Here is an 18229-nt window from a genome sequence, read left to right as displayed (position 1 = left end):
TCCACGACCAGGACGAAAACCACACTGTTCCTCCTGAATCCGAGGTTCAACTATCGGCCGAATTCTCCTCTCCAGTACCCTGGCATAGACTTTCCCGGGGAGGCTGAGAAGTGTGATCCCCCTATAGTTGGAACACACCCTCCGGTCCCCCTTTTTAAAAAGAGGAACCACCACCCCGGTCTGCCATCCCAGAGGCACTGTCCCCGACCGCCACGCGATGCTGCAGAGGCGTGTCAGCCAAGACAGCCCCACAACATCCAGAGACTTGAGGTACTCAGGGCGGATCTCATCCACCCCCGGTGCCTTGCCACCGAGGAGTTTCTTGACCACCTCGGTGACTTCAGCTTGGGTGATGGACGATTCAAAACAAATCATGAATAATGTTGTGAGTTTCTCACTATTTGTCACCTAAATTATCTCTTACATACAGTAAGAATGTCTGGCCAAAAAGCTATTTTTTGTTTTTTTACAAATGTGTTTTTTATTTATCACAGCAGTGTGAAACTGGCTGCAATAGTGTATGATCATTGATGACTGTGTTGGTAAAATGAAAACAAATAGCATTTTCACAAATATGTGTATATGTTTTGACTGAAGTGTGTATGTTTTGACTGAAGTGTGTCATTTTGCAAACAATCTAGGAATTTTGCTAATTGAGTGTGGTGTTTGGATAATTGTGATTATATTTTGACAAAAAGAACTCTGTTTTCAAAATTGCGTGTAAACAATTGAAAAAAACTGTAATACAGCATAAGAGATGCGCAAATGTATACGTAAAAGTTGCACACAATGAACCTTTTGAATGTCACAGGGTACAAGTTTTCTCCAGTCGCAAAAAAAAAAAGCAGGTCAACAAGGCAGATACATGGCTATGAACATCCGCAGTACACAAAAGCAGCTTGTTTTTCAAAGAATGTACTTTAGGAGAACGCTTAAGTCCATCAAGGGTCAGAAACAGTTTCTTGAAAAATAAAAGGTGCAATCACTTGTTATTATTTCATGTATGTCTGAGCTAGTTACAAACAGTATTACACCGCTTGCAACCCTGATTATTTAGGAGGTAAATACGGATTTTTTCGATTGCGTGAGCACAATTTTAAAAACAAGACTTGTCAAAACACTACACACAATTCACACATCCGCACACACAAGTAGCAGAACACCTCAGTTATTTTGCAAAATGAAACCCTTCTTTCAAATTTTACAATAATTTAACAAAACCCAATTTTGACACCGTATGGCACACAGTTCATACAATCTGATTCTGTTTGATTCATTTACACTCTGCTGTTCTCAATCTTAAACAACTGTACCATTTCTAATTTTCTAATGATATAATCTGGGTTTGATTTTCAGAGAGTTTTGTTAGAGTAAAGTATATGAATATATTGAACAAACAGTACACATAAGACCAGTACTGCATATTGATGAAAATATTTATTTCTCTCCACATTGTAAAATCATTCAATTCATTCATGCATTTTAATTCTCTCAATGTCAACCCATGGGTACTCAGAACTCATGGTCAACCAAGGTTGCCCAAATCGCATCTCATAAATTTGGTCCCCAGTCTTCTTTGTCCACATCCCACGTCTACCTCTTCCTACTCACTATACCCCATTTACCCTCTCTACCCCTTGTCCTCCATGGGCTCCCCCTCTTATCCTCACTCTTCCTCTTACTACAACATTGCCTTCTATTTTGGTATCTAACCTGTTGCCCTTTTATAGTGCTTACCCCTGATTGTTGAGTTTACAATTAAGCACCTAAGTGTCTACATGCCTGATGTTTGATCAATTGGTTTATAGGGGGTGATATTTTGGAAAACAGTGCCTTGAAATGGCAAAGAAGTGACATCAGGTTAGATTTCGGTGTCTAATGTTGAGTGTTTAGGGTTTTGCAAAACACTGTGTGTAGTGTTATGCAAAAACTGTGAGGCTGAGAATGTGATTATAGTTGTGCAGATCAAGGGTGAGGTTTTGCTCATTGAGTGTCAGTTTAAATAATTGTGCCGTGCATGTCATTTTAGTGTGTTAACAATTGAAAAAACTGTAATAATAATAAAATAATCATCTTAAATGATTCTAACACTATTTTAACAAGATAAAATATTTCAGAGATCTGCTACTTAAAATGCTTATCAGTTGTTTCAGTCTTTGTTTTATACATTTTTCAATACGTTTGAGCTGCTGCTGTTGTTTCGAGGCTTTATACTATATTTAAAGATTAGAGCATTAGGTCTTCATTTGTGACTTACTGTGTTTAACCATTTATAAATACGAACAGAAGAATCTTTGATTTTGGTATTGGGTAAGCTCGAATGAAAAAATGTAAGCAATTTTAGAATCGTGTTAACTGATTGTATATTGTGTCAAAACAACCTGGATTGTGTTGTATTGGTAACAACAGAACGATGTTGTGCTAATTGTAATTAGAGTTTTGGAAAATGTGACTATAGATTGGATGAAATGGAAAAAAAAACATTCATTCATAACGTATTTAAAAAGTAGATGGATGGAATTTTATTTTTGTTCAGATTTTAAGGTCACGTATATACTAAAGATAATGATAAGATGTTCAGTTAAATACTTTTATTAACGTTGTCATATTAATTTGGCTTAAGTAATATTAAAACGCAATGTACATATGGTATGTAACACATCGATAATAATTTAAATGTTTTTCCAAATTATACAAACACTTTTAAACAATATTCTACAATCTGTATAAGCCATTATGTTGCCTGGTAACAGATTTTTAGAGGCGAGTGAAATTGTATCCAATCACAGTTAAACAAATTCATAGTTGTTATGGTTGGTGCGGTGCAGCCAGAGGTGGACAAAGTACACAACTCCATTACTTGAGTAAAAGTAAAAGGTCAAATATTACTCCATTACAAGTGAAAGTTGTAAAGATAGATTTTTACTTAAGTAAAAGTACAGAAGTACTTGCTTTTAAAAGTACTTAAGTATCAAAAGTAAAAGTAAACGCATTATTTTATTATTGTTGCATTGTTGTATGAATGCACTGTTCCATCATGGTGGTTTAAGCCAGTCATGCTCCATCTGACACGCTAGCATACCTTGAACTCATTTAAATACTTGTTTAAAAGTTACAAAGCTCTTAACAAAGTCAAAATCATACTAGAAAAGAAAGGTTTCTACATTGTGTTTATTTGACAGGATTATGTAAAACACATTTCTGAAAGGACTTTAGTTAACATTATTAGCCCAACTACGTTTGCAACTAACATCATTGTCTAACGTTACCTATGCGTTAGCGCTGTCTCCACAAGGCAACTTGACGGGTAAATCTATAAAAATCATTTGAACGAGCATACTTAATACCAGTGTTAATTTTGACCGCAAATTGTGATTTAGTTTTAGTCATAGTCTTTTGACTATAACATTTTAGGCATCTGAATTGTTTTAGTTTTAGTCTAGTTTTAATTAACTTTAAAAAAATTTTTAGTAGACTCAATAGACAAAAATTCAGTACTTGTGGTCTGGCGTCTGAGAGGCAGCTTTCTGTGTGCACTTTCGTGTCGTCGCACTTTTTCAGACTTATCCACGTCTGCTCTTCTGAATTTGAACTTTTAAGTATGACCATGGTTGCACGCACTGCGTCTGGGAACTGCCACCTTCTATTTTGCCATCAATTGATTGGTGTTCAAAAAATACTTAGAAATCATTGAACTTCATGTGATCCTACAAGAGTGATTACTGATAGGCTGTCTGCAAAAAAAAAAAAAAAAGAATCACGTTTTAAAGAAGAAAACAAATCATCCATTGTCTTTCAAAGCGGCTACGACTTTCTACTTCGAGGGCCTTGATAGAAATGTAGTGGAGTAAAAAGTACGATATTTGTCTTTCAAATGTAGTAAAGTAAAAGTAAAAGTTTCCAGAAAAAATACTACTCAAGGAAAGTACAGAGACTCAAAAAGTGTACTTAAGTACAGTAATCAAGTAAATGTACTTAGTTACTGTCCACCTCTGGGTGCAGCAGGGATGAATCAGAATCGGACTTCCAACAATAGACGGGTTTATTCAGCAAGGGGATAACATAGCAACCAAACACACAATACCAACCATGGTAAACATATCAATAAGAATAGACAAGGAGTACAGGGAAGTGAGTCCAATATAATGGGAGTGCAGGGAATCCGGGGAGTGCGGGAGAGAGGATGACGAAGTGAGTTCAGTTGTAGGACTGGGAGGATCATGGGAAACTGAGTCCAGGACAACCGTGGCTTGTAACAATTGTACATTACAATATAATGGTACAAATAGTGCTTTTACCAGAACACATGTTCCTATTCAATACTTATTAAGGCATATCACCATGACTTAAAAAGCACTAAGAAGCATATCACCATGACTTAAAAAGCACTAAGACTGAAAGACTCAGGAGGAGTGTCCTCGTGTCACGTGACTTCACTTCACCCCGCACACGCATAAACATTCAGTTTTTTAACATTAACATCCACATACTGCCATTGCACTGCACTTTACGTTCCTATTGTTACTGCGTAACAACCTGTAATAAACCTGTTTGCACATCATACTCCTGTTTACACATCCATTATACTTCTTTATATATTTATATATATATATTTTATGTTAACCACTTATTTTTAAGTCTACAGTTTATCTCACTTATCATATCCACTTATTTTATATTTTTATATTTTTATTTTTATATTTTTATTTTTATCTTATTTCCTAATTTTATCCTATACTTGATTTATTTATAATTCTACTTATGTTAATACTTTTTATTCTAATTTTATTCTATTTCTATTTCAATTTCCCCTTGTGTTTCTTGTAACTGTTATTTGCACTGTCCATGGAGCGGACCTGTTTACATTTCACAGTTGTATATTGTGTATATAACTGTGTATGTGACAAATAAAACTCTTGAATCTTGAATCTTGAAAAAAATCTTAAAATGAATTAAACTCAACTCCGCAAATTAAACCTGTGTGTGTGTGTGTGTGTGTGTGTGTGTAGCCTTCGAAATGAGACAAGCTGAATTCACAACTGTATACAACTATTACTATTAAAAGTACAATGTTAGTATACTTTTTTTTTTTTTTTTTAATTAATCAACTTTTGAATGTTTCCAGGAATCAATCGGAAATAAGAATATCAGAATAATGGTGAAATCATTATTTATGCGTAATTTATATTTTAGTACACTTAATTAGTAATGTTTTACTGGAAAAATGTGAACTTGAAGGCATAAATTATTAAACAATATCTTCATTTTGAGACTCAAACAATCTAATGAAACAATGAAAATAATATTTTATTATTTTAAATTGAGGATCATTTCTAAATGCTTTTGCAGAGGTAGTCTAAGGCAATCTTGACAGATTTGAAGAGAACAACAGTAAGACATGCACGCTCTAGCAGTGAAAAGAGCATCTAAATTCCTATATATAAATAGAATAGTCTTTAGATTTTTTTTTATGTTTCCTAGAACAAGACTAATAAACACCCTTTGACCATTCTTTAAGAACGGTTAAGAAATAATGTGGGTTTTAGACCTGCTGTGGTCTAGATTGTGTACACAGTGATGGAGATGTTTGTGTCCTGGAAGACTTCTGTAATAATGGGAGACACATTTTCCCATTTCAGTTCATCCAGACCACAGCCAATCCTAGCAAGAGAAAATGACATCAGTTATTGTAGTCTATTCAGCAGAACAATAAAAAAAAAAAAACCTATTTTAAATAACAAGTTACGCTAATTCTTTCCAAAATTAGTATTTAAAAATGTAATTATCAAGTTATATTTCTGCAAAATAATTTTTCATTGTTTAAAGTCATTCAGGTAGAATCATATTCAAAATCAAAATGCGGCTATTATTAAACCTCTCAGTTCACCGAGGCATGGATATACTGTTAACGCCATTGGCCAAGCAGTGTTCCCTCATAGACACAAGACTCTTTCTGAGAATGTCATAGGTGGGTTTTTGGTAGTACTTTTTCTTTGTGACCTAGTGCAAGAAAAAGGAGGACAAGGTAAGTTTTGGATAACAAAACAAAGAAAGTTGTAAAATCCAGAAAACTCTACCCTCATCATAATTGATTTAGTAAAACAGAACATTTTAAATAAACGCTACAAGCCATCTTACCAGGTAATACACAAAACGACCAGATATTTTAAGGACTGCACATTGCCCAGGTTGCTTCTCTAAACAGAATACAACAAAGAAAACTGAGAATCAACTGGGTGTGATTTGAGTGTTATATCTAGTGCACTTGTCAGTAATGATAAATCACACTTACCCTGAGCCAGCAGCTCCTCAACTCCAGTAAACTTTTTCTTGAAGAGCAAAGCGACCCCTGCTCCCATGCGGCAGTCTTCACTGATGCAGTGCGCCAGGGCATCGGTGGACGGACAGGTGAACAAATCTCCTCTCATGTGGAGCAACGGCCATCCTGCGCTGCACAGGAGCGTTTCAGGAGTAGCCATTATAACACTAGACTTGTAGACCGTTTCCTAGCCTCTTTAAATACCAAATTCATTGGGTAGGACCTGTAGCTTCGAGGTGGTTAGAGAGAATATGATGCCTTAAATTTCATAAAACACCAGCCTTAACACACTTTTAATCATGTCACAGCATCTAACCCCTGTTCTTTGAATGGTATTACACAATCAAAATAAAAAAATTTCATCCCCCTCCAAAAACATTTAAGGTTTAAATACTATGTAAATGATGAATACGGTGGTTTAATGCATCATCTGATTAAATCAACCAAATGCTGTATACGAACCAAGAGATGTAGAACATCAAATGGTCGCTAGCATTACAGCTAAATGTTGGAAACGTAGTTTTAGTGGAAAGGGGATAACAAACATGCACATAATTACAATTACGCACAAAGAAGAATGTTGATGTTTAAAAAAATAAAGTGCACTGTAAGAAATGATTCTGTGGTCATGTAGATTTGAATTAATGTTTTTGGTTAAAATGTATTCAATATAATAGTGTTTATGATTTTGAGGCAAATATTTAATTAAATTTCAAATAAAAATGGTTGGAATAATATCTACCCATATAGTTAAATAAAACTTAAGCATTATATTTACCTAATCCCAAATGGAGAGAATATTGAGTGAATTCAAATTAATGTAATCGGGCAAATTTAAATTGAAAAGCACTTCCTGTGAAAGTGCGCCTTTTTTTTTTTTAAAGTCAGCTGGCCTATCAGACATTTCAAGAGAGTAACGTTAGGCTACAGACAGTGAATGTTCGTTTTCTTCTACATTGCTCATCTTGCTAAATTTAACTGGTTGACTTAGGTAAGAAAACTTATTTTGTTATCACTGGGCTAGTAAGAAGAACGCATGTACCCACTGAGCAAAGGCGTACGTTGAAAAGACGTCCACTGAGGAGCCAGAATGAAAGTTTTTATGACGTCTGTTTTTGACGTGTTCTGCACGTCTGATATAGACGTTCATGGAACCTCAAGGTTAAAAACTAGTTCAAATTATGGACATATTTTCCATTTGTAATTGCAAAGCAACTCACAGACAGTGTGTGTTTGTCCAGAAATCATGAAATAAAAGAAACTTAGCTCACACCTTTAGACACTTTAGACAACTTATCATCTGTAATTCACACATCTTTGGATCGTGAGAGAATCGTGGGATTCAATCCAGGATCTTCTTGCTGTGAGGAGACAGTGTTTCCCACTGAGACACTGGTGCTGCCCTTAATCACAGACATAAAACACACTTTGACTATTTCTGTCAGACGTCTACAGAAGCTCTTACTGAGAATTAACAGAGGTTTAGATGTTGATGTTTATGTTTCATTTGAAGTCACCATTGTGGTGGGAAGCGTTTGCTTTAGTTGGGCTCTTGGTCCCCGTATTTGTGATCGCTTTTCTTTGGCTGCTGTAACTGTGTGTGTGAAACACAATAGTTATGGCTGAGAAAGCAAAGATAAAGTGACTTCAGGTGTTGTCAGCTCCTTGATGATGACTAAATCATCAGAAATCTAGAATCTGATGTTGTGCTTTTGAGTTTTATGTTCTTGTTTGGCAAACAATAATTTGTTTATATACAATAACCTTGAGAATCTACTGTATCGGGACTATTAGCAATAAAATAATCACTTATCCAGATGATAAAACAGCAGTTGCACGTTGTTTTGAGAAAATATTTTACATAGTCACACACAGAGATCAAGATTTTGCATATGATTCACAACAACGGTGACAATCATACCAAAAAAAACTTAATGCTGCAATGCATGATGGGTAGCTTCAAAGTACAAAACTCATGCTTGATTGTCACCGTCACCGTTGTTGTGAATCATATGCAAAATCTTGATGTCTGTGTGTGACTATGAGAGTATTTTCTCAAAACAATGTGCAACTGCTTTTTTTTTCATCTTTGTGATTTTTTTATTGCTATTGGTGTCAATACAGCAGATTCACAAGGTCATAGTATATAAACAAATTCTTATTTGCCAAACAAGAACATAAAACTCAAAAGCACAACATCAGATTCTAGACTTCTGATTTAGTCATCAACAAGGAACTAACAACACCTGAAGTCACTTTATCTTTGCTTTCTAAAATTCTTGAGTATTTAAATTCTGTATTTTCTGGGCCATTTTTATAAGAAAGGAATATTTAGATTTAATTAATTGCATTGATTAAATTCAAATCAGTGTGCAGATTAATGTAGATGATGATTACTCAATTATGATATGTAGAATCTAATTAATTTTTATTAGTACTATTTACACATTAGGGAGTTTATCTTTTTCAAATCAACTCAATATTTTTGTTTAGGTTATAATTAATTCTGTACCGTTTTCTATTCAAATCTACTAATATTAAATGTATAACTATTAAGGGTCTCATTTAATTAATATTTACTCAATACCAAACCTTGTGAAATTTAATTAATAATATTGCTTGTAATCTGTTGCCTCATTTTTATTGAGTAGATATGGTGTATTTTTTCTTACAGTGTGGTAAAACACTGTTTCAGAAAAAAATGGAACAAAATCAATTAAACTTTTTAAGCAAAAAATAATAAGCGCATGAGGACGAGTGCAGCACCCCTAAATGTTGATGACGTCAAGATATTCATTCTTGCCTATTCATTACCATAAAGTTTTGTATGTTTATATTTATTTCACTGCATACCGTTAATGAGTTTGCCTTGATGACGCTGAAATGTTTTATTAAAAGACGTCACAGAGGACCGCTTGAGTAACAACCTAATCACGTCTCTCATTTACTGCTAAGTGTATACCGCCTACAGGTACCAACAACCCAGAACATGTAACAATATCATAATTATATATAAGATATCATGCGTGACACCTTTGTAAATGACTAAAAACTAATATTTAAGTTGAAAATAATAAAAAATTAAGAGATGTTAAACAATTCTACCGGTTATTAAATAATTATTGAGACAACCATGACAACAAATTGTAATGTTGTTTTTGTCCCCGTTTCATGGATCAAACCTAAAAGGCAGATGCCTAAAAGATAGTATTGGAGCGTGGGGAAAATAAAACAGCCTGAATCATCTAACTTTTTACTTAGAATGACTACTTATCAAGGTTACTTTTTATTGAAGTTCGCATATTATAAAAAAAGTGTTACCACCACATCATTCTCAAATGTAAAATGTTGTAACTAACTGTAATAGACGGGTGTGTTTTAAGCGCAAAAGTTGTAAATGTAACAGAAATGTGTCTTGGCTTGTGACCACTTCTTAGATAGACCAAAAAGACGATCTGAAAGAACATCATAGTTTAATTTTCTTATGTTGTATTTTGTTTGACCGTGCTCAAAGAGTAGTCTTCATCTAAAGACTGTCGTTGGAAAGTGATTCATAAAACTCAAAATATTATTTTCACTAAAACATGGTAAAACTGTCAACTTTCATATTCAAGTGTCCCATGAAGGAACGGGTCATATACTAAAATACATATAGGCTATAATTTGCTAGTTAGTTCACATGCATTATTTTACACACACTCAAAAAAATGATACGTTGGATTTACTTAATTTTATGTCAGCAGGTTCCACGTAATTGGGTTATGTTGGATTTAATTAACATTGTTTATTTCAGTAAACTTAAGTTTTTTTACATAAGATTAATTCAATGCCATTTACTTAAATCAGGTTAACATTCCTAATTTTGTCCAAACTATTCAATTTAATTATTGTAAAATGAATATAAAAACATAACAAATAATACAGTTGTATTGATTATTTTTATTTAGTGAAGTACTATGTTTACAACATTTACAACACCTTAGATCTTATTGGCTAGCCAGAAGATGGTTTTGTCACATCCGTGGCGTGCCCAAAGTAGTTGTTTGTTCTTATTGAAACTAATTGTTATTAGCAGATCCTCATCCCAAGCACACGCTCTACACTTCACCACAATAACCTCCAAACATAACACAAACTTTTAAATACCAACATAACATTAAGCATTAAAAAGTCTCTCCATTTCTCATCTGGTTAAAAATGCATCAAATAGCACTTTAATTAAAACATTTACTCTCCGAATTCAGCCCCTTTGCAAAGCATGATGGGAAGTGAAAGTCTCGTTTGATTGGGTTACTTGATTGAAGCATGTTATCAAAATGAAAACCAAAGAGTAACAGTTTTAAGTCAGTTTAACATGAAGCAATTACATTTGAACCTGATATAATGGTGTTAAATCAAGAGGAATTGCTTGAATAAAGTGAACAACATCATAAAATCATTTTTTTGATTTTTTTCAAGACTTTTTTAATGTTTTTGAAAGGAGAAGGCTGAATTTATTTAATTAAAATACAGTAAAAAAAATATTAAGAAATATTAATACAATTTCTAATAGTTGCTGTGAATATATAATAAAGAGTCATTTATTCCTGGGATCAAAGCTGAATTTATCATCATTACTCCAGTCTTCAGTGTCACATGACCCTTCACTAATCATTCTCATATGCTGTATTTTTCATTAAAAATCAGGACCAATATAATTTTTAAACAATCGGAGCTCTATTCCATAAAATGACAGATGTCAAGCTCCTGAAATGACATATAACCACCAGAACGGCACCATAAACACTCCACATTCTGCACTACATACCAAGTCTTAGACCAGAGCATTGCTTTATATGGACTGATCTCATCGTAGGTATTCAACTTTAGTGATATTAAACTTCACTGTATGGAAAAGATTTCAAAATCTGTAAAACAAAACAAAAAACTAAAAATCTAAATTATTTATTAATTGCCATGTGCACCAGGAAAAAACAATTATAACCTAAAGAAGTATGTCTGTCATTAATTAATGTTAATGATAAGCATTTCAATAAAAATAGCATTCATATTTCTGTATAAATAGCATCTATATTGTTATGTTAGTAAGTGGTGTTTAAAATTGCTTTAATGAGCTGGTGAGTTTATGGTGAGATGAAAAACTGTTCTTCAAAAGCAAAATGAATGTCCTATTATCACTGTAAAGCTGCTTTAAAGCAATCTGTGTTGTAAAAGCGTTTTTAAATGAAGGGGACTTGACGTGTTGTGGACCGCTTGTTATGGGCCGCTTTGTGCAAGGTCCAAGGCCACTGTTTTGCCCCACACTGTAAAAATATTTTAGTGCTAATTTCCTCTAGCTTTTTCTTGTTGTCTCAACTATAACAAAAAACAACAACGTTTAGTTGAGTCAACTTGACATTATTTGTTTTCTGGAGAGATATAACTATTCTGTAAAAAATCTTTTGTAGTCATTTCAATTTTTTTTTACATTTTTTATGAAATGGAAGCGACTCAGATCGCAGCGCATGATGAGAATACAATACATGGCTTTTGTACGAGGTCGATGGTAGGTCACCTCATTGCTGGTAGTAATTTATTGCGTGTGAACATGCTTAAAAACAACAGGTGCTTAAAAAATAGGTTCAATGCATACAATATACGGTTACATATGTGCTGTCCTCTGCATGAGAGACATTCAGAAAATAACTTTAGCACGCTTATTTACCTGAACCTGTCACAAACATACACACACACACACACACGGGTCCCCTGCGCCCTGTAACACCCCGCTTTGAGAGAGATAGAGATGTGAGTTAGGATTTCACCGTGCTCTGGAATGCGAGGGGCGCGCACACACAGACACACATACAGGCGCGCGGCCCCTTGTTTTTTGAGAGGCAATATGACCGTTGCGGTGTGAAAAGAGGGGGAATGATTTCTAAACATGTAAGTTGATTTTTTGTGATCACGTTTCATACATTGCATTGTTTCTAAAGCTGTATGTTTTCTTCATCCCTATCTCTATGCTGGATGATTTTTTCCAAAGCCGGTTCAGTTAAACTATTCTTTTACTATTGTTTTCATTTTTGTCACTGTTGTAGACTGTGCCTTTACATTTTCTAGTATTATATTTGGATAAAAGTTTCTGCTATGAATGGTGCAGTTTTAGGAAACGATAAATAAATGATATAAAAGTGGCCCCATTTATATACCCTGTGTATGCTCTGGAATGTGGACACGCTGCTATAAAATGAACACGACGGCAAAGCACACACACATAATGTCTGGAATGCGGACACGCTCCTATAAAATGAACACACACACACACACACATATGATATAACATAGGGTAAGTAAAAAAAAAAAACATTAGCGATGATAGATAGGGTCAAAGGTTAATCCCCTTACACACATACCGGAATAACACCTGCCATAAAGGTCAAAGGTTAATCCCATCACACACACACACACACACACACACCGGAAGTCCCGCCCCTAAAGGTCAAAGGTCAAAGCAATCAATCATTTTGACATAAGCCGGATCATATCACTACTATTAGCACTTGGTTGGCATCTTTTAAAAAATAATGTAGTATCATCTGCTAGTTGGGTGAGGATAACTCCTTTTTCTGCAATTCCTTTTAAAAATTCCTTTTAAAGAACTATTTTTAATATGGGTAGAAAGAAGTTGAGTACATAAAATGAATAGGTAGGGGGAGGCAGGGCAGCCTTGTAGGATGCCTCTTTGCAGCTCAAATCTAGGTGAAGTCCCATTTTTTAGTCTGATAGAGCTATTGCCTTTGCAGTACATTGTTCTAACAGCTTTACAGAAAAAATAACCAAAACCAAATTTCTCAATAGTTTGAAATATAGAGTTATGTTCTACTGTGTCAAAGGCTTTATAGAAGTCCAAGAAAAAGATATAACTATCATCAGGACATAAAAATGAATAATCAATTATATCTAAGATAAGCCGAATATTGTTTGAGATATGTTTTTTTCTCATGAATCCTGATTGGACTTCATCAATAATAGAGTCTAAAACATTTTTTAATCGTTTTGCAATAATTGAGGCAAAAATGTTATAGTCAGTGTTTAGTAATGAAATAGGGCGGCAATTATCTATAAATAGTGGATCCTTATTGGGTTTGGGGATTAAGGTAATTAAGCCTTGGGTCATCGAAGGAGGTAAAGAACCTTTTTCAACACTTTCTAATATTACTTCAAGTAGAAAGGGAGCTAAATCTTGTGTAAACGCCTGATAAAACTCTGCAGAGAGGCCATCAACACCAGGAGATTTGTTAGTTTTACAATGTTCAATTGCAAATGTAATTTCCTGCAAGGTTATATGGTCATCGCAGAGTTTTCTACCATCTTGAGAGATTGGAGTGACGATAAGAGAGTTCAAGTAAGTAGTGGATGATTGATGGCAATATTTAGATTTGTATACATTTCTATAGAAGTCCGCACAGAAAACAGCTATGTTCTTTGGATTATCAGTTACAGTACCATTAATATTAAATTGCTGGATTAAATTTAATTTCCCATGATATCTTTCTAAGCCAAAGAAATAGGCAGAGTTCTGCTCTCTTTTTTCAATCCACCTTTTCCTTGACCTTATAAAGGCACCTTGCTGGAGAAGATCTCATTTAATTTAAGTTGTTCCGAAATTAAAGTTAGTCGTTCCTCCTCTGATATATCTGCAGGGTCCTTCTGGTACAAGGAAATTATTTTAGAGACCACTCTTTCTTCCTCCAATTTATGATTTTTGGTTAAGATACTACCATAATTCCTCAAATATTGGCCAGTTTTAAACTTTAGAAGTTCCCAATTGCTACCAAAAGCATCCTCGGACTTTGCTTTATTCCAAAATGTCACTATTAGATTCTTTATGTCTGATTTTACTTTTTCTTGTTGTAGAAGCGAACTGTTTAGTTTCCAGTGAGCATTCCTACATCTTGTGGAGGGGGCAGAGTGCAAAGGGATAAAGATGGAGACTGCATTATGATCTGTTAATGGGGTTGTGATGATATTAACTGATATTTTCTCAATATTCATATGATCAGAAACTAACCAATAGTCCAATCGTGAATGTCTAGTGGCACTTCTTTTACTCCAAGTAAAAGCACTTGTCTTAGGGTTGTTAAATCTCCATACATCAATCAAGTGAAATTTTTTCATAAATAGTATTAAGTTATCATTTATTGCAGTGGAAACACGTGGAGGCCAACAGTCAATTTTGTGATCCAGAATCATGTTAAAATCCCCCCTATTACTATACCTGAATTTGGAAAGTTATTAAGGGTATTGTGTATATGCTTCTCTAAGGTTTCAAGCATTATGTCCTTCTCATGGTTAGAATTATAGCCATATATATTAATAACTATCAAAGTAAAGTTTTCAATGGTTAATACTTGAAAAATAAAATTACCTGATGTATCACTGACAGATAAAAGAATAGTCCCTGGAAAATTATATTTTAGAGTTGCAACCCCAGCAGAGTGTTCAGACCCATGAGCCTGCCACAGAACATTCCCCCATTGGGATCTCCAAAATCTACCATCGTCTGGAACTGAGTGCGACTCTTGAATGAAACAGAAATCAGATTTGTGCTGCTTGACAAACAAAAATAACGCCTTGTGTTTAACAATATTCCTTATCCCCCTGGCATTGAGAGTAATGATAGATAAAGACGTATTAACAACAACTGATATAACAAAATAAGAGATAAAGTTTGGAAGAAATTAGACTTTAATCTTACTGTAAGGAGCTGCACCAATTAACTTAAATAAAAGGTGCATAGCAAAACTTAGTGAAACATTGAAAACTAAGGAGATACCTAGGTTCTCAGTCGACAACTTAATTCAAACCAGATATTAGAGACGTTGTCTTGTGAACCTATTCAGTTGAGTGTCATTAAAGAGCTCAACAACCTTTATAAAAAAAATGGAAAAATATAGTGTTTCTCAGAACAGATAGAAAAATAAACACAGTAAATAATGAGCATTTAGGATATTATAGCTTAACTTGACTTAAGGCACATATTGACAGTTGTGACGTTTACCACAATCAGTTATCTAGAAACAGTTCAGCCCCGTTGGCAAAGGCTCGACCTCCAACGAAGTAAGCAGCTTTCCCTTGTTCTCGTGCTTTAGCCACCAGTGGCCACAGCTGCATCCTTTGCTCTCTGACTGCTGGGGACAGGTCTTCGGTAAAACGTAGTTTGTTGTTTTGCAGGAAAGTGGACTTCTTTGCAGCCTTCCAGATAACGTTGCGGTAAAAACGAGCACTAAACTGTATAATTATCCCCCGAGGCTTGGTGGCACCTTTCTTTAGTTGGCCAAGACGGTGCACTGAGTCAATAACATCAGGGAATTTGGGCTTGTGTTCCGGTAGGATGGACTGACAGATGTGTATAACCTCTTGGCGGATGTTCTGGTCTTTGTTTTCAGCCACACGAAGAGTCGCAGGTTCCACCGTCACAAATAATTTCCAGCTCAGTAATTCGTTGTTCCAGTAGGCTCGTCTTTTTCTCCGCCACGCTGACTAGGTTATCAATGTGTATCACTTTACCTTTCACTTCACTGATCTCAGCGCAGGCAAAATCAACAGTCTTCTTTAGCCCCTCAATCTTCAGTGTGTTATTGGAAATCATTTTCTCCACACTCAGTCAATTCTCGTGTTGAAGATGACTGAGATTCTCTGCACAATACCTTCACTGTCTAGATCCACGGAGCGCTGTGGCGTCATTTCTTTTGGTGCAGGAGGTTTGGAGGGAGTTGTGGAAGGAGTTATGGGGAGAGGGGGGAAATCTGGTCCACGAGGGAGATCACTGGAACATCTGTCATACAGTAGTCGTGTAGGTTGTTCACAAGCGGATTGTCCGTCGATACTTAAAAAATTTGAGGAAAGTAGTTGCCCTAAAAAATTTAAGTAATGATTACTTGATAAACTTGAGTTAAATTTATTTAAATATATTAGTCGTTCTAATAACTATTTTAAGTTGAATAGACTAAATACTTTAATTTTAAGTAATAACGCTGTTTAATTACTTCACTTTTCTTTTTAATTGCATTAAGTTGTTCTTACTTAAACCGTTTAAGTTTTGTCAACTTAATTCTATCTGGGATCTGAGGAAGTGTACTCCCAGAGTGCATTGTGGCATGAATAAATTAATTGCTTTGTTTTACTATTTTTGCCTTTATTTTACTATTTGTCTTTTGTCAGTATAACCCCAATAATGACAGCAAGTAAAATAGTAAAGGTCGTATTAATAATAAAAAAATAAAAAATAAATTAAAAAAAATCCTTGTTACCATTGTTGTGTTTTGCATGCTGAATGTTGAACTGTGTGTGTGTGACACACTCGAGCATGGTCAAATGATATTGTGACAAATATAGAGAGATTATATCAACTCAATTAAAAGGTTATGCCATAAATATTAGCAAAATAAATGTTAAAAGGTCATTATTTGACATGAAAAACAGTTATGTTCCATATCATTAATGGACATATATATATGTTACTTCCCTTGTTTTGAAATCAATTTCTTGTTGCATTGCTGCATTAATAGGAAGTTAATTACTATAATATGAATGAAGTTCCAAGTGTCCAACCAAAGGGAACACTAATCACAATTATGGTGAGAAGAAGTGGAGGAAATGAGTGATAAGTCTAGAAAAAATTGCCCCGCCTCAAAAACACTTTGCCCGTCCGCCCGTCCACCCGCTTGTTTTTTTGCTTTGGCAAAATGGTACTCAAACCAGTCAAGTAATGTTTACTTGAGTTTTCTAAGTAACGAAGGCATAGCATGCAAATAGTTCAGATTACTTACTTGTTTTAAGTAAGGTCAACAAATTATTGGACATTAAGTAAAGTTTACTAAAAAAGTCTTAGTAAGAACAACCTTTGGATTTTACAGTGTACCTGCATACTGTCGTAGATGTGGGATGCTAGCTAGCGATGCTGTTAGCCTAGTTTTTTCCCCACGTGTCGTAAATAGGTGATAATTCTATACGATACAAGCTTAACAATAGAATGACACGGTGCACTTAACTCTGCATTAAGGTATCTCCAAAAAATATACTCTACGTAACTATGAATCACTAATATGCAAGTCTGAAGGTGAACAGCTCCGAAATGTAACCGCTTACACTGCCATCTTGCCGGCCCTCAAACCCGAGGAGGGATATTGAGAAGCACCCTCCACAGGAAACACCGCGAGATCTCTGCAATCTAAGCTGGACTGCATGGGAAACACCGCAAGATCTTTTAGCACAGAGCATGACAGAAAACGTGGAGTGCATATTCCAAAAATTGCATATAGTAAAAGGCAGCCAGGAGCTTGAAATATGGTAGAAAATAGTGATAGCATGCACTTTCAACAATTACTGAAAGATAATTAATTTGACTAAAGTCAAAGGCCAAGTGCCCAACTAAAGGTGAAACTAATCACCAACAGACACCAACTTTTGTATATGTATCATATGAAAGAAATAAATCCAAATGGGTTTAAATTAAGTTTAAATGTAATATTTAGTTAAACAGTAATGCTGTTTTTGGAGTTAAGTGTCCTCTATTGAGATATTGATTTTATTTGCAGTTGATTTCATCTAAGGCTGTGAGTCAGTTAGTTGTTGTGCTGTCTGCTTGTCTCATCTTTTTTTTCTATTCTTGTTGTTCCTCTTATCTTCAGTGACTCTGCTTGTTAACTGCAGGTGTCATCACTAGGGGTCAATCATCAATTGTAGAGTGAATCTACTTTCAACTGAATCTAAATGCAACTCTGCTTCATGGTTCTAATGTGTTTAGACTGCCGTTTTCCTGCCTTAGTTTGTCACCATAGTTACTGATTTGATTTTGTCATTCTGTTCAGCTATCTGTCATGAATTACCTTATTTTATCTGTGTATTTGTCCTTATGTTTTATTT

General features: G+C 34.8%; 1 protein-coding gene across 1 annotated transcript; it reads right to left on the bottom strand.

Moving 5' to 3' along the window:
- Positions 1 to 5558: 5558 nt before the first annotated feature.
- Positions 5559 to 6479, bottom strand: LOC307144208 (ADP-ribose glycohydrolase OARD1-like; the record flags this gene model as incomplete). The annotated part of the gene is made up of 4 exons (XM_079846313.1): positions 5559 to 5661; positions 5888 to 6000; positions 6139 to 6197; positions 6293 to 6479. The coding sequence occupies 4 exons, from the start codon at positions 6477 to 6479 to the stop codon at positions 5559 to 5561; spliced, it is 462 nt and encodes a 153-aa protein (XP_079702439.1).
- Between the last annotated feature and the right edge of the window lie 11750 nt (positions 6480 to 18229).

Source organism: Gobio gobio (assembly GCF_949357685.1).
Source record: "Gobio gobio genome assembly, chromosome: 20".
Lineage (NCBI taxonomy): Eukaryota > Metazoa > Chordata > Actinopteri > Cypriniformes > Gobionidae > Gobio > Gobio gobio.
Note: the sequence above shows the minus strand (reverse complement) of the source record. Positions and strands in the feature narration are given on the sequence as shown.